The 18,226-nt window shown below is 43.6% G+C and overlaps 1 protein-coding gene across 1 annotated transcript in view; it reads right to left on the bottom strand.

Moving 5' to 3' along the window:
- The window catches only part of DAPK1 (death associated protein kinase 1), a 264,648-nt gene that overhangs the window by 72,685 nt on the left and 173,737 nt on the right, over positions 1-18,226 (bottom strand). The window contains exons 8-11 of the mRNA XM_068237212.1: positions 14,563-14,715; positions 5,897-5,942; positions 3,974-4,063; positions 1,528-1,620 (exon numbers count right to left, since the gene is read on the bottom strand). Of these exons, the coding sequence (XP_068093313.1) occupies positions 1,528-1,620; positions 3,974-4,063; positions 5,897-5,942; positions 14,563-14,715 (382 nt within the window). The remainder of the gene's footprint in view (positions 1-1,527; positions 1,621-3,973; positions 4,064-5,896; positions 5,943-14,562; positions 14,716-18,226) is intronic.

Genomic DNA, 18,226 nt, shown 5'->3' with positions numbered 1-18,226 from the left:
AATCTGCCCAAAAAAACTCAGTGTATTCCCAGGATAATGCTGGGTACACACGATGCAATTTCCCGCCCGACAGGTGGGAATCAGGCAATTATTTCCAACATGTCTGATTGGCTCCCGATCGATAAAATGATCGGTTTTGCGCACTTATAATTGGAAATCGATCACTTTATCGATACGAACACACAATGCAACTTCCTGTGCGATCACCCATCGAGTGGGTGGGAAATTTCATTGTGTGTACCCAGCATAAGAAATACTGGCAGATCCCCCTTTGCTATTCTGCATAGTTTACACAGCTTAGATTAATTGAAGTCAATCTGATAATTTTGCTACTGCAACAACAATCTTATCAATTAGCCTCTAAGTGAATCAGATATTTCAGTATTAACCCTTCCAGTAACTTGGAAACCATGTGTATGGTATTTTTCTTTTGTTATTAGACCACAGATGAGATTAGAATTTCATACAACTTTAAGATTGCTGGTATCATCTTCAGGCAAGCTTTTAAACAGTTGGCCATGTGGAAATAGATTTGCATAGCACTAACTTTGTTGCCTGGATAAGAAGAAAGTCCTTTCCTACAAATGCAGTAGCTAATAGCTAGGCCTTACTGCTACTGATAGTTGTAACTACATTAGGCCCCCAATTTTCCAAAGCTAGGCTCTCTCATGTTCAGGAAAATGAGTTTTAAGCTAGGCTTCATGTGAATTATGACTAGTCACACAGGAAGGGAATTACTGCAAGTCAAGAACCCATTTTTAAAGAGAACCCGAGGTGGGATTTAATGATGTTAGTGGGGCACAGAGGCTGGTTGTGCACACTATCACCAGCCTCTGTTGCCCTATGGTGTGCCCCCAGGCGTCGTCCTGTGACGTCTCGTTCGGGGGTGGCGGTATGGCAATCGTCGGGCTTCCCGTTTCTCATCCCCGCAAGGGGACATGAAGACGCTGTGGCTAAACGACCCCAGAAGCCGCATGCGAGGAGATAAATGCGCAATCGCTGGTAGCCGCACAATGCTAAACGCTCCCATTCACTTGAATGGGAGTGTTTAGCCCATGAGTCCCGAACGCTTGGCGGTAAACGCCGCCAAGCGTCCATGTGAACCAGCCCTTACCAAAGACATCACCTGCCGGCAGTAAAAATGTTGCCATGTGATAAATGTCAGAATGTAAATCAGAGGGAGGAAATATTTTACAATGGGCAGACACTGACTAAATCATTTATACATAATTATAGTAAAAATTAAGTACCTTTTTCATTACATTATTTTCACTGCAGTTCCTGTTTAAGGCTACCGAGATTGATTTGCTGTGGTAAAGATGTTGTGTAGATTAGCACAGACCTTTTACCATCACGGTTAATGACCCAGAAATGGTGTGTAAAGCACATATTTATCTGAATAACCTCATTTTTACACCATTGCTAGCACAGTAAGCTTTGACTAGTACTTGCAGTATTGGTTTTCTATTAAACCTGGTCAACAAAAACAAGAAAGAAAACGTAATTATTGTTGATTAGCTCCCTTACCAGAGTGTCATCACTTCGAGCTATGCTCATGTTGCTTCTGGACAAGAAAGATCTTGATAATCTTTGGCACAGGGATATTAAGCGGACAGATTGCTTGGGGGAAAAAAAAAGAAAACCGTACATTATTACTTTTCATCAAGAATCTGCCAAAATTCCTATTAAGTGTATCTTATTGTATCAGATATTTTTATCAGGCAGATACAGGTAGGAATTTTTCTGTCTTGTATAATACATGTTATATATTCCATAAAGGTTCCGGTTCAGGAGATTACTGTATTTGTAAGTTGATTTTGTAAGTTGAGTCGTTTTATACATAGCAAAACGTGATTTACTTTTGGACACTGGATTTGGACATATACTGTAAATGTTTTTCGGTTGTTTTCAATCACCTTTTAATGCGTTTTAAACTGCTTACAACACTTCACACAATATTGTAACATGTCACAACAAAAATACATAGTAACAAAAAGTACATAGTAGCAAAAATTACTTCAAACTGCCAAGGAATAGGAAGCTTAAAAATACATTGTCATAATTTATAAGGGAATCGGAGACCAGGTACTATCAGGGCTGTGAAGTCGGTACAAAAATCCACCAACTCAGACTCCTCAGGTTAGGATTCCACCGACTCAGACTCCTCGAATTTGCATATTACAATTTTGTTGATTGAAGGTATGTAACATGGAATGCATCTCTTAACTGCCAACGCTTAGGAATTTTAAAATACAACTGAAGTGAGAGGGATATGGAGGCTACCATATTTATTCCCTTTTACACAATACCAGTTACCTGGCTAGCCAGCTGATCTTCTGCCTCTAATACTTTAAGTCATAGACTAAAACTAGTCCTTGGTAAGAGTACTTGTAGAAAACAGGAACAAAGAACATCTATCAGGCCCTAGGAAATGTAACTGTACATGTAAGAGTGATGTGCAGGTCCTCTGCAGGGGAATGAGGGGATTCTTCCTCTATTACACATTCTTTATGCACAATCTGAACATGGATCAGGCTCTAGGCAATATAACTGTGGGTACATGTTGCACAACATTCTCAGTGGATTCCCTGCACCTCTGTGGGGCGTGCATATGTAGAGTATAGTACTACTGTGTAACAAAGCAAACCCAAGACAGATGAAATTAAAGTTTTATACATACCCGGGGCTTCCTCCAGCCCCTTTCAGGCTAATCAGTCCCTCGCTGTCCTCCTCTGCCACTTGGATCTTCTGCTATGGGTCCAGGTACTTGAGCCATTCGGGCGTAGTGTGCATGAATGCACTTCACCGCCAGGAGTGTACTACACCTGTGCAGCACCATTGCACAGGTGCAAAATGTTCCTGGCTGTGGGAGCGGCACGTGGCCAGACTGCGCTGACTGGCTGAATCACCAGGACTCATAGCAGAAGATCCAGGTGGCGGAGGACAACAATGACTGGATTAGCCTGAAGGGGGCTGGAAGAAGCCCCAGGTATGTATAAAACTTTTCTTTTCATCCGTCTCAGGTACCCTTTAATTCATAGTCACCAAACCAAATTTTAACAACATATCAAATTACTTGATTTCATGAGCAAAGGGAGTGCGTACATTTGCATAAACCAGCATCAACGCAGAATTATTTCCATCTCATTGACCATCTCTATTAGTGACACGGCTACACATCAGGCTTTATTCTTACAGCACAGATGTTTAGTGTATATATAAGAGATTCCTGTGTACACATCATATATACAGTCACAATCGGATATGTGTATCTGACTTTAAAAATACGGGGACTGCTTTATTGAAGCAGCACAAGTAACTATTTTTTGATTGGTTTATTTCATTTTTGTGGACCATTATCTGAGAAATAGAACATTTTATCATATTTTCTATTTTAATTACAGTTTAAATTCATTAGGAGTCAGAGTCTGTGCATTTTCTCCCGACTCCAACTCCAAGTACCCAAAAATTGCCCCGTCTCCGACTCCCCGAGTCAGACTCCACCATCCTGGGTACTATAGTCTATAAAACGTATCTATAGAAATATAATACAGTGTATTCAGATGACATTAACCCTAATGCAGCATAGTTTTAACCCTACACGATCTCAAACATGGGTTGTCCCCGCCGTCACAGAACTGCTCCTTAACTCGGTCAGGAGCAGTTTTCATTTAATCCTGACCTCCTGGTCACTGTGAGCCAATCACAGTAATCAGCAAGTGCAAAAGTAAAAAGGCTCTGGTCCTTAAAGGGACCAGAGCCTTTGGTCCGCAATCAGTGAATAGGTTCTCCTAGTACTCCAAAAATACAGTGACTGCTTTTAGCACGAACACTTTTTTGTTTACATTCAGTATTCCATTCAGCACTGTATGCAATTCTGTAGCTGAAGAAGTGAGAAAGGTTTAGGAAAGTCTCATAGAAATGGTATATGGTTTACAAAGTAAGGCAACAGGAACAAATGACAAACACTTACTTTCCATTTTCTGCGAGCGGCAAACTTCTTGAACTTCTCCATGTTGACTGCAGAGGCTTTTCTGCTGAGTGCTTGCTGAGTATCTTTAGGCTGTAAGAAGTATCAGGCACAGTGAGAAACTTCTGTGCAACCCACAGGGGGAGTTTTGTATAAAAGCACTCACTAAAGAAAATGCCTGACAATGGAAATAATCACGCTCCATACACTGCAGTGTTTTTATGGAAGTAATCACACTGAACTATAAAAGCTGTAAACTGTAAAAGATCACTTTAAGCATAGGAAGGAGGTTGGAAATGCGTGATTTATGTGCTTTATTGTGCGTCTGCCACGATCGGCAATAGGACATCTGGGGGAAGAATATAGGCCAGTTATTACCAGTGTAATAAGCTGCAAGGTAAGATGGAGTTCAGCTTCTCCCAAGACTTCACTGAGGAAATTAAGAGGAAAGCAAGCTGCCAGTTATTAATATTAACTCCATCAATAAAGCTGTGCTGTTCATTGCAGCGCTCACTCGCTCCAGTTGTAATTTAGCTTCCTGCCAAATCTCATATCACTTGCATACCAACAGAGCAAAGTAGAGAATTAAATAAAGCTAATAGGATGTGTTTTGAACACTATCAATAATTAGCATCATTATTTTGATGCTGTAGAACAACCCGCTCATTAGCGTCTATTGCTCCCTTATGGTTAATTCCCACTACCGCTATATCAATGTCAAAAGTGTTTGCGTCAACTATTTAGTCACAGAGATTCCTGCACCAATTAAATATTATGTTTAAAGTATATCTGGACACTAGATGTCCTGTTTTTCTCAAAGGGTATTTGCATTTTGTCCCCTAAAATGTAATCAGTTACTTACTTTTACTTTGTGGCTGTGAAGTTCCATTCCTCAGACATTCCCACTTCCTGCCTGTAGGCTTGAGAGCATATCAGAAGAAAGTAGGAATATTCGTGGAAATGAACTTCACAGCTGTTTTGTATGTTGTCCTCCAAAGCATTGACTAGACACCATTACTTTGCTTCTGTATGGTCCCTTTCCTTAAAAACTCTAACAAGTCTGCATACAGGAAGTGATGTAGCCTGAGGTATGGGTCTGCTCAGAGACAAAGTAAAGATACACAAATACCTTACACACAAATAACTTATTTGAAAATAAAGTACAGAGTTGAAGTACTCTTAAACTGAAATTTTCCCTGCCTTACGGTGTTTTTTTGGGTTCCTCTCATACTGAATTTGTTGAGTTCCATTGTTGTTCAGTTATACTTAATGCAGTTTTTGTAATTGAGTTTCTATTAACTGTAATTTGAAGAAACACACCTGAACTAGAGTCCAGACTTCATGTGGCAGGACATCAAATGTGCATGGGAGTTTTTCTTGATGCTAGTGTACTGCTGTTTTGGACATGTGTTCATGTGTTGCATTCTTGGCCTGAAGATGGACACACACCTAAAATAGCGGTATGAAAGTGTACTTTCTGAGGTATAGCTGATCTTGTAAATGCATGGAATTGGGCTATTGTTTACTTCACCATGGACTTGAGTCTACATTTGCTACATTTAGTGTCTATGTACACATGAAGATTTAAGTGAAATTTAATTTCATGAAACTGCTGGTGCTGGCTGGACTTTTGAATGGCGTCTTTCTTATAACTATCGTGAAATACTAAAAAAAAAATAAAAAAAATTGGCAGCATAAACTAAAACCGTACACTTACATTAACCACACCTACTTTTTCACACATCTCTCTACATGCATCACAAATATTCTCTCCCAAATGTGCCACTTCAAGGGTCCTAGCAATACCCATGTACAACGCAGTGACTTCAGAGCAAACCGATAAACAAATGAGAGTCAAAATGCTAATAAGTAAAAGAGAATCAGTAACACACTGCATGCTGCACTCAGGATGTATTCTACACTTACCTTAATCCATGGGTGATTCAAGCTGTCTTCAATTGTCATTCTTTTCCTTTAAAAAAAAATTTAAGTTTTTTTAGAAAACCTAGTCATAAAGAGCTTTAATTTTCAGTCGTGCAAATACTAGTTTGTCAGATGTTATTATGTTACCTTAGGGCTCATACACACAGTGTGTTGCCTGCGATGGGCATACACGTTTTTTGTGAACCGTAAGCACAAACTGAACACATTTAAGCATTCCCACTAATGCATTTGCATGTTGCATTTTTCAAATAGACTGCTGTATGCATTGTTGTGCAGAAGTGAATGCAGTTAAGTCATTAAACTGTGACCTGCTTAAATAGTGCAAAGCAAAAAAAAAAGAAGAAGAAGAATTCTATGCCTTTTCCCGTTTATTGGTGTGAATGAGCCCTAGCACAAATATCTATAGTTTAATGAAAAACGCACATACCCACTTCACATCACAAGATTCCCTGACTAACCATTGCTAAAAAGAATTACCAACTAGGCATACTTTTAAAAATAATACTACTGTTTAAAGCAAACCTAAAAGCATAAGAAGAAAAAAAGGCTCCGATTTCCATGACCTCTCCTCTGAAAACTGGGACCCTCTTCCTGTTTCCCTCCATGTAAGAGCCTGATCACATAGTAGAGTTGGCTGTAGAGTGCACATGGAGGAAAAAGTTGTCCATAAGCAACTCCGTGCTGCTGTGCAAGCGCAGCCCGTACTTTGTGCCTGCGCAGTGCACATTAAATGTCAAATATTTAACAAAGGTCCCTGAGGAGGAACAGAGGTGTATAAGAAAATCAGGGAAGCCAATCTAGATTATCCAGAAGCCTCCATTTACTGAGGTACGTATGTAACTATTTTTCTTTTTTGTCTCGCTTCAGGTACCCTTTAAAGCAGTGATTCTCAACTCAGTCCTCAAGGACCCCCAACCAAGGGCGTAGCAAGAGGGATAGCAGCCATAGCGTTGCTATGGGGCCCCGCGCGCAGCCCTACGTCACAGGGGGCCCGCAGCTCTGAGAGGACCTTTTTTTTTTTTTTTTTTTTTTTTTTTTTTTAAAGCCGCCGGCCGGGGCCCCCCCCCTCGCCTCACCTGGGGTCCCCCCTCCTTTTATCAGCAGCGAGAGAGCGGCATATATAGGAAGCTCCGGCGGGGTAATCAGCCGCTAGAGGTTCAGCAGCCTCCGGGCTACGGTGTCTCCTCTGTATTGTTGCTCGCACCGCTTCATGGTTTATTGCGACCAGCAATACAGAGAGTAGACACCGAAGCCCGGGAGGCAGCTGAACCTCTAGCGGCTGATTACCCCGCTGGAGCTTCCTGTATATGCCGCTCTCTCGCCGCTGATGGAAGGAGGGGGGACCCCAGGTGAGGCAGGGGGGATAGGAGTCGGGCCCCTACCCCACTAACTACTCGGCTACCTAACTGCCCACCCTCCCACCCGGCTACCTAACTGCCTACCCTGCTACCTATCTGCCTACCCTGCCACCCAGCTTCCCACCTGGCTACCCATCTGCCTACCCTGCCACCCGGCTACCTAATTGCCCACCCAGCTACCTAATTGCCCACCCAGCTACCTAATTGCCCACCCAGCTACCTAACTGCCCACCCAGCTACCTAACTGCCCACCCAGCTACCTAACTGCCCACCCAGCTACCTAACTGCCCACCCAGCTACCTAACTGCCCACCCAGCTACCTATCTGCCCACCCAGCTACCTATCTGCCTACCCTGCCACCCAGCTACCTAACTGCCCACCTGGCTACCTAGCTGCCCACCTGGCTACCTATCTGCCTACCCTGCCACCCGGCTACCTAAGTGCCCACCTGGCTACCTATCTGCCTACCCTGCCACCCTTCTACCTAACTTCCCACCTGACTACCTATCTGCCTACCCTCCCACCCGTCTACCTATCTCCCTACCCTCCCACCCAGCTACCTAACTGCCTACCCAGAGCAGTGCCTGCACCACAAATAGTGTGCCAGCCTGCCCAACCACCCTCCCTCCAGGTAATTAATGTTAGCCCATTATAGACCTAACTACATATACTGCATTTTGTGGGGAAATCTGGGGACAATCTGCTTGCATTTTGTATGGAAATCTGGGGACAATCTGCTTGCAATTTGTGGGGAAATCTGCCAACAATCTGCTTGCATTTTGTGGGGAAATCTGCCGCCAATCTGGTTGCATTTTTTTTGGGAAATCTGCCTCCAATCTGGTTGCAATTTGTGGGGAAATCTGCCGCCAATCTGGTTGCATTTTGTTGGGAAATCTGCCGACAATCTGGTTGCATATTGTGGGGAAATCTGCCGACAATCTGGTTGCATATTGTGGGGAAATCTGCCGACAATCTGGTTGCATATTGTGGGGAAATCTGCAGACAATCTGGTTGCATATTGTGGGGAAATCTGCAGACAATCTGGTTGCATATTGTGGGGAAATCTGCAGACAATCTGGTTGCATATTGTGGGGAAATCTGCAGACAATCTGGTTGCATATTGTGGGGAAATCTGCAGACAATCTGGTTGCATATTGCGGGGAAATCTGCCGCCAATCTGGTTGCATTTTTTTTGGGAAATCTGCCTCCAATCTGGTTGCAATTTGTGGGGAAATCTGCCGCCAATCTGGTTGCATTTTGTTGGGAAATCTGCCGACAATCTGGTTGCATATTGTGGGGAAATCTGCCGACAATCTGGTTGCATATTGTGGGGAAATCTGCCGACAATCTGGTTGCATATTGTGGGGAAATCTGCAGACAATCTGGTTGCATATTGTGGGGAAATCTGCAGACAATCTGGTTGCATATTGTGGGGAAATCTGCAGACAATCTGGTTGCATATTGTGGGGAAATCTGCAGACAATCTGGTTGCATATTGTGGGGAAATCTGCAGACAATCTGGTTGCATATTGCGGGGAAATCTGCCAACAATCTGGTAGCGTATTGTGTGGAAATCTGCCGATAATCTGGTTGCATTTTGTTGGTTAATCTGCCAACAATGTGGTTGCATTTTGTTGGGAAATCTGCTGACAATCTGGTTGCATTTTGTGGGGAAATCTGCCGCCAATCTGGTTGCATTTTTTTGGGAAATCTGCCGCCAATCTGGTTGCATTTTTTTGGGAAATCTGCCCCCAATCTGGTTGCAATTTGTGGGGAAATCTGCCACCAATTTGGTTGCATTTTGTGGGGAAATCTGCCGCCAATCTGTTGCATTTTTTGGGAAATCTGCCGCCAATCTGGTTGCATTTTTTTGGGAAATCTGCCTCCAATCTGGTTGCAATTTGTGGGGAAATCTGCCGCCAATCTGGTTGCATTTTGTTGGGAAATCTGCCGAAAATCTGGTTGCATTTTGTTGGGAAATCTGCTGACAATGTGGTTGCATTTTGTTGGGAAATCTGCTGACAATGTGGTTGCATTTTGTTGGGAAATCTGCTGACAATCTGGTTACATATTGAAGGGAAATCTGCCGACAATCTGGTTGCATATTGTAGGGAAATCTGCCGACAATCTGGTTGCATGTTGTACGGAAATCGGATGACAATCTGGTTGCATTTTGTGGGGAAATCAGATTTCCCTACAAAATGTTTGGGTGGGAGGTCCGAGGTCCGTAGTGTTGGAAGGTCCCATAATTTTTTTTTGCTATGGGGCCCAGTCATTTCTAGCTACGCCCCTGCCCCCAACAGTGCATGTTTTGCAGAAAACCACAAACATTCACAGGTGAATTGATTTATCAACAGAGCTCATTAACCCTCTTTTTTTTTTGTAAAACATGCATTGTTGGGGGTCCTTAAAGAGAGTCTGAAGCAAGAATAGATCTCACTTCAGACCTCATATATAGTACTGCTATAGTATAGATACTGCTAAAACGCCGCTATCCCGCGGCTTAACGGGGGTCCCTGTCCCCCCAAACCCCCTCCGTAATGCGGGGGAGCGCTTCCTGGTTGGGGCAGGGCTAACTGCCGCAGCCCTGCCCCACGCGCGTCTGTCAGCGCGTATCTCCACCTCTCCCCCGCCCCTCTCAGTCTTCCTTCACTGAGAGGGGCGGGGGAGAGGCGGCGATGCGCCGCTGATAGACGCGCTGGGAGGCAGGGCTGCAGCTGTTAGCCCTTGCCTCCAGGAAGAGACAGCCAGCGACCATTTTCCGACCAGCTTTTGCGGGGGGTGGGTTGGGGGTGAAGGGACCCCCGTTTAGCCGCGGGATAGCGGCGTTTTATATATATATATGAGAGCTGAAGCGAGATTTAGTCTCGCTTCAGTGTCTCTAACCCTCCTGGCGGTTAATAAATTCTGCCAAATAGGCAGAAATACATTTTTTTTTTATTTTTGTTTCATGTAAAGTTACCAGAGTGGTAGCTACATGAAACAACACTAGAGGGCGCATGTGTCCCTCTAGTGCGATCGTCGCCGGCATCAATAGCAAACAGGGCAAAGCGTATATAACACGTTCCCGTTTGGCTTTTCCTGTTGCCATGGCGACGATCGGAATGACGTCATGGACCGACGATCGATCCAGCCCTTAGCGCTGCCCGAAAGTCATTGGTCCAGGCAGCGCAGGGCTCTGGCGGGGGCCCTGTTCCGCCGCTGTGCGGCAATCAAGCTGTACGTGCGGCTAGCCAAGTGCTAGCTGTGCGTACAGCACTTTAAATGGGGCGAATCGCCCCACCAGGGGCTGAGATATCCTCTTGCGTGGCATAGCCCGAGCTCAGCTCGGGCTTACCGCCAGGAAGGTTAAGGACAGGGTTGAGAAATAATGCTTTAAAGCAAACCTGAACTTAAAATAAACTTATAATATAAATTAACTGTATGTGTAGTAGTGCACAGCAAATAGAACTTCCCTGCAGTCTCATATTCTTATTTGTTTAAGGGGTTAAATTCTAAACCTCAATGCTAGGTATACAAAATGCAATTTTCTGACAGATTTACTATCATCATTTCCAACACGTCCGATATGATTTCCGATCGATTTTCCATTCACTTCTATGGAAAATCATTCAAAAAAATTGATTGTAATCAGATCGGACATGTTGGAAATAATCTGACAGCAAATCTGTCAGAAAATTGCATGCAGAGTACCTAGCATTAGGCTAGGTTCAGAGTGGGACGTTATGGTCGTGCGTTATAAAATCCTTACAGTGCGGTAAGCAGCATTATAAGTCTATGAGACGTTTACAGTGCGGTGTTAGTGTTACAGTGTAATGTGTAATGTGTAGCATTATTAATGCACTGCATGCAGTCGTTACTTCTAAACTCACACGTTAACAGATACAGGGAAGCATATTTTTCATTGTCTGTATGCGATGTTAGCACAGCGGTAATGTGCGGTACAAATTTTTGTTGCGTCCCACTGTGAACCTAGCCTTAAGTGGCACCATGAACTAAAACTGCACCCTTAAAGGATACCGAAGTGTTTAATGAATTCTATAAATGACGCCATGTGTGGGAGGTTCGCATAGGCTTATCGCACCTCCCATGGCCAGATGTCTGTCTCCGTTCATCTAAAAAAGGTCCCGATCCAAAGCAGTGGTCAGCAAGGCCTGCACAGCCACAGTATGTCCTCGGGAGTGTGTGCACACTCCAATGGGAAGATGTAGCTGTCATGAGTGCCCTCTGACCTGTACATACTGCACGCACAGTTTATTTGCTTGGGCACCTGCGACTGAGCGCTACAGCTATATCTTTCCATGGGAGCGCACATACTGCGGTTGCGCCGACCCCTGCTTTAGACCGGGACCTTTCCTAAATGAACGGAGACAGACGCCGGGCCACCGGAGGTATGGTAAGCCTATGCTCACCTCCCCACACACACACACGACATCAATTACAGAATTAATTAAGGGCTAAGGTATCCTTTAAGTGTCAGTGCTACATAAAATTTGGTCCATTTAGATCCTCCACAGGGAAATAAGATGATGGTGCTAAAAAAAAAAAAAAAATTAATTCAAAAGGTCATCAGGAGTGTTTGTTCAGATAGATAGAGGTATTTTGCCTAATTAATTTTCAGGAGAGCGGTTGCTGCCTCGGCTGCACAGATAAAGTACTGGTTTATTTACAGGTTTATCAAGTAGGATAGGATATATGTACCAAGGTTTAGCTCATCATATAATGTGTCAGTTTAAGTACTCTTTAAATATAGTTATTAATTAGATGTTGAACTGTCATTTTGGATGGGGGGGGGGGGGGGGCGCATTTATCAAGAGTGTCTGCGACAAAATATTGGTAGGTTTTTAGAAATCCATGTAGAACTGTCTCAGACATATTTAGAAATCACAAAATAGTGCAGTTTCCTTCTTAAACTGTTCATAAATAGGAGGCTCTAGGAAGGTTTCTCAGACAGTGCAGTATGGGAGGGAAATTGCTGTTGCTGAGGTAACCAATACATCTGCTGTATTGCATCAATGCCCATCACTGGAGGGTTAGCGCACAGAACTGCTTCACAGGATTCAGCAGGGGGGAGGAGCACTTCACAAATCATGTCTAGCCTGCACAATCTGTGAGGCTGGATCCAAACTATAAGCGCTTTTCTGAGCGCTTTGTGATTGATTAGCGCTTTTTAAAAATTTCACTCATTCACTTTTTAATTAAAATCGTGGTAAAACTTAAGATTTTTTTGCATACACGATCCTGTCGATTTTTACTCTTTTTTGCCACAATAATAATGAGAGTGAATGGGAGAAAGTTTTAAAAAGCGCTCAGAAAGCGCTAATCAATCACAAAGCGCTTAGAAAAGTGCTTATAGTGTGGCTGAGCCCTGAAGGAGCTATTAAGTACTTCCTATTCTGCAGCAGTTTAGGAATGGACTTTTCTTAACAGTGCAGTTCTAGAAATTCACACTAAACTGCCGCTACTAAGTAGGATTTAAAGAGAATCCGAAACCAAGAATTGAACTTCATCCTACTCAGTAGCTGATATCCCCTTTCCCATGAGAAATGTTTTCCTTTTTACAAATGGATCATCAGGGGGCTCTGTATGGCTGATATTGTAGTGAAACCCCTCCCACAGTGTTATGTCAGGACCATGGTTCTGACATCACACTATGAGAGCCTTGTTGCATTGTGGGAAATAATAGCGGTTTACTGACATCACCTGCCAGCAGTAAAACTGACACCATGTGATACATTTTACAACACTGGCAAAAATCATTTTATACATAACTATTGTAAAAATGAAGCCCTTTTTTTATTAGATTATTTTAACTGGAGTTCCTCTTTAAGAAGTTACTTATTTATCATGCAGAACTGTTCCCTCTGCTGGTTAGAACGGTTTAAGAAGAAAAAACTGTTGGTAATTGCTTTGATAAATCTGGCCCAGAGTCTCCTTGTGCGCTGTCTTTTCATTGTATAGGAGCGCACCAACAGTGATTGTATTTCAGTTTTAACAGTTCATAAGATAAACTAAAATGGAATGACTCTCAAGCTGGCCATACACTAGGCCGATTCCCGCCAGATCGACAGCAGATTTGATCACTGGGATCGAATCTGCTGTCACATCGTTCCCGCTACACGCCGAATTTTGATCCATTTCGTCCGATCCCGTCGATCGCTCCATGCGGAAAATTACCGTTGATCGCCCGCGGGTAGGGAGCGCGTCGCTAGCGGCGTTCGAGTGCCCGACGCAATAGAGCCCGCATACATTACCTGCTCCGCCGGCGCGACTGCTCCCGGTGACCGCTGCTTCGTCTCCGCTCTGGTCTCCGGCAGGCTTTACTTCTTCCTGCCCGGCAGGAAGTTTAAACAGTAGAGGGCGCTCTACTGTTTAAACTTCCTGCCGGGCAGGAAGCAGTAAAGCATGCCGGACCTGGAGACCAGAGCGGAGACGGAGCAGCGGTGACCGGGGGCAGTTGCGCCAGCGGAGCAGGTAATGTATGCGGGCGGGCGGGGAGCGGTGGCACCATCACAACAGATTGTGAACGGTTTCAGGCTGAAATCGGTTCACAATCTGTTTGCAGTAAAGGTAGCCATACGATACCTCTCTGATCAGATTCGATCAGAGAGGGATCTATCTGTTGATCGAATCTGATGGCAAATCGACCAGTGTATGGCTACCTTCAGGGTATGTTTGCCGTATCAATTTTCTAGCCACTATTGCTGTCACATAGGTCTAGCCATAATTAGCATAACCATGTTTTCTTATTATACAGAAAAGTTTTTAGAGCAGGCACTATTCACAGATTGTCCAGGCGCCATATTCAATGCATCCTGCACATCCTAGTGCATTTAATGCCAGTTCAAGAAACCGGCAAGCACAAGTATCCGGCATGGACTATGCGCCTGCCTGTGCCGAATATCGGGGTCTTTACTTTGGGGTACTTTGCTTTACATTGACACTGTTTATCAAACCTGTCTTCAAGACTCCCCAACAGTTCATGTTTTGTGGAAATCCACAGTTAGTTAAATCCACATAGCTAAGACACTAATTACCCCTTCTGTGCATATGTGAGGTCACCTGCAATACATGCACTGTTGGTGGTTCGCGAGGACAGGTTTGGGAAACACTGCATTAACATATAACATTACAAATCATTTGTTTTGATCTTTAATGGTAAACCATGAAATGTAATGGGAGTTGCCTTCTCTTCAGCAGGTTGCTTATGCCATGACATTTGTTCAAAATACATTATCCTTTTGTTTTACTCTGTTCACACTCAATAACCCTGTTGACACAAATACTTACTTTGGATCCTTGACAAGCAGCCGCCTAATGAAATCTTTGGCCAGGTTGCTAGTGCTACTGAAAAACTCCTCTTCAAATTCATAGCTAACAGCTGATATATTAGCCAGCGTCTCTTGCTTGCTCTCACCAAGAAAGGGAGATGCACCACTTAACCTAGAAAAACACAAGAGTTATTAGTTCTCCTCTGCCCTTGTGCTTGCTCAGTCCAGCAGCTAACATTTGTAAAAACAAACGTACGGCTCATTCACAAAGGCAAACACCATGAAGCCTGGCTCCCTCACCTGCGCCTTAAGCTTTGGGGATACGTAAATGTTATGCAAGCCATTCATGTCAGGTTCCAATCTCTCTCAAGCATATAAAAAAAACATTGTACAGCACCACTAGTGAGCGTGGTGAGTAAATATCTAGAATAGATCATTTACTATTAAAACATATTGAAGTGACATTCTGGAGATCTGCTGTATTTTGTGCAAGCCTATGAAAGGACACAAACCTGTGAAATAGCACTGCAATTTATAGAAAGCAATATAAGCGCATTACACCAGAGTATGCTAACCACATTTGTGAGCGTGCCACTGTGGATTATATTCATTGATAAGGTTGTCAAACCTTGTTACCAGCATTACCGTTTGAGCTCTAAAACACCAGTGCCTCTCAGCATCCGCATTCTGGGCTTCTAATGACCTCAATCTAACACAGTCTGTAATGTGCACACAGCACCTGTGTGAAGCAATTCACAAGACTAAGAAAACCCAAATCAAGAAAAAAGGGCGCACAGAGCAAATAGGAAAGAAGGATGCCACGCATAGGCTCCAATGATAAAAGCCACGATTAGTGGCAATACAGGAAAATCTGGGCGCAAGGAGGCGCCCGATAAGATACAGCAATAGCCCCAAGTTTAGCGCCTAAATTTCCCTCTATTGACGCTAATCGCGGCGTCCTTTTCGCTAAACATGGTTTTGTGGCAGGTGCATTATGGAGGTAACCTTTTCCGCACGGGAAGCTCAACGCTTTCATACATCTTTGGTTTTAAACATGATAAATTAAACATCATCTCTCTAGCTGCCAACTTACTACATATTCCACATCCTGGTCACTGGCTTGGCGCAAGCATGTGGGTCAGAAAGGTGCTACTATTTTCTCTTATTTCTGTGACTGTTGACACTTTACATTTGACATATGTACCACTGATGCCATAATACGAAAAACAAACACGCACACACAGATTTTATTTATATCTGCACATGTTTTCTGGAGATCATCTCCGAACAGGATACAGCTCAGGAAAATCTCTAAGTAAATAACACAGCAGACGGCAATTGATCTGAATGATGTGGTCATTCGGCTATCTGCACAGAAAGCGATGGACATGCAGCTCAGATGTAACTGCAGGAGATGTCTCTATCATTTCTTCATTGTCTCAGCAAGCTGTGGAAATTACTGCTGACTGATGGACCGCAAAGATCACAGTTCAAATATATCAATACAGCCCTGAGTCAAGCTAAACTCACATGAGGCAGATGGAAAGGAAACAATCTTGCAGCTCTTTGAAACAATAAAAACAAAACCTACAGTGATGACTCCACATAGTCTGCAGTGCTGCTCTATGAGTGGAGCAGATAATGTTCAGTTCCATTTAGCAAACCTAACCAAAAAAAAAAAACCAGTGATTCAACAAGGCAGGTGCGGGTTCAGCATGAACTAGACACTTGTGGGAGGATTGCAGGCACTGATTGACAGATTGTTGCCAGTTCTATAGTCTGCATAATGTTTTGACTAGTCACAGAACTTTCAGGCTTCTCTTCACATAGTCACAAGAGTAATTAGGAGTTGTAAAACAAGGTTTTCCCCTAAAACTACAACACATCAGATCCTATAAGAGCAACTGACTCACTGCTACATCAGACTTCGGAGGTAGGAATAAACAAAATAAGAAAATGGTAACAGCCCATTTCATAGCAAAATTCTAACTTTTTAATGGTATTTTTGTGCAATAATCTTGACAATTTCCCTTTAGGGCCCGTTTCCACTAGTGCGGTGCGAATCACCGGGATTCCACCGCTGACGAAATCGCATGCGGATGCGATTCCGCGGGCGATTTTTGCCGCGATTTCGCAAAGGCAGGGTATATGCGAATTTAACCATGTCACTGCCTGGTTCAATTTGCATTAGTTTTCATGCGAATTCGCACGCGAAATCGCGGCAAAAAAACGCATGTGCGGTTTCCCTATTAAATGCATTATGTGCGAATCGCCTGCATTCCTCACGCAGGCGAATTCTGCAGGCTCTACCGTGCAGAAAAATCCTGCACAGAAAAACGCTCAGAAATCCTGACAAGTGGAAACAGTCCCATCCACTTTCATTGCCTATGCGAATGCGCATGCAGGCCACGCATGCGAATTCGCCCTAGTGGAAACGGGCCCTTAGAATACACAGACCAGTAAAGAACAGCAATGCAAGGTATTACAATGGTGTAAAATCTCTACCCTACACAGACTTTTGGGGCCATTCTAAAAAAAAGAAATGAAACGCTAGTGTGTTTGAATTGGGGGGGGGGGGGGAGGGGGGGGTTGCATTGAAAGCATTTTTAGGTGTCAGATACTTTCTGCTGCTGGAGCTCTGGAGAGGCCTGGTATGCATGGGTAGACCTTTTGGTCAATTGATTGCTCTGATTGATAACGGTTTGGCCAGGAATGCCAAATCAATGTACAAATACTCCCATGAGTATCCATTTCTGTCACATTATGTCAATCGATTGTGCGCGTCATGCTATGTATACGTGCAACCAATTAATATTTAAAGCATACCTGATTGGTCACTAACCACACACCTGATTGCTTCTTATAGGTCTGCAGAAAAATATTTCACTCTAGGACAATCTGATCATTTGATAGGATCATTTGTTGGATTAGAGATGCTAGGGCATAGTGAGAAGCACACTCAGGGCTTGTTCACACTACAAGAGCTTTTCTAAGCGTGATTTGTGATTTTAAAAGCTCTTGCTAATGTTATCCTATGTGTGTGTTCTCAAAACACACACTTAGGCCTGGTGCACACCAAAAACCGCTAGCAGATCCGCAAAATGCTAGCAGATTTTGAAACGCTTTTTGTTATTTTTCTATGGCGTTTTGCTAGTGTTTTGCGGATTGCTGCAGCGGATTTCAGTATAGTAGATTTCATATATTGTCACAGTAAAGCTGTTACTGAACAGCTTCTGTAACAAAAACGCCCGCAAAACCGCTCTGAACAGGCGTTTTTCAGAGCGGTTTGCGTTTTTCCTATACTTAACATTGAGGCAGAAACGCACCCGCAATCCAAAAAATGCCTCACCCCATTTTTAGTTTCTGCAAAACGCCTCCTGCTCTGGTGTGCACCACCCCATTGAGATACATTGACCAAGCGGATCCGCAGCCGCAAGCGGCTGCAGAAACGCTGAAAAAGCCGCTCGGTGTGCACCAGCCCATAGGATGAGGATGAACAAACCCTCAGTCTGCAGTGCTGGGTCTCTGGTTCAAATTTGCATGGAGTTAATATGTGGTCACTGTTTGTGTGGGTTTCCTCCAGGCAACACAGTTTCCTTCCACCCTCCAAAAACATTCTGACAGGTTAATCAACTTTCACCAAATTATAGTAGTGAAGACTATCTACTTTGTATGCTGCAGTA

This window comes from Hyperolius riggenbachi, chromosome 1 (assembly GCF_040937935.1).
Source record: "Hyperolius riggenbachi isolate aHypRig1 chromosome 1, aHypRig1.pri, whole genome shotgun sequence".
Lineage (NCBI taxonomy): Eukaryota > Metazoa > Chordata > Amphibia > Anura > Hyperoliidae > Hyperolius > Hyperolius riggenbachi.
The sequence above is the reverse complement of the archived record's forward strand: the minus strand, read 5'-3'. Positions and strand labels throughout refer to the sequence as shown.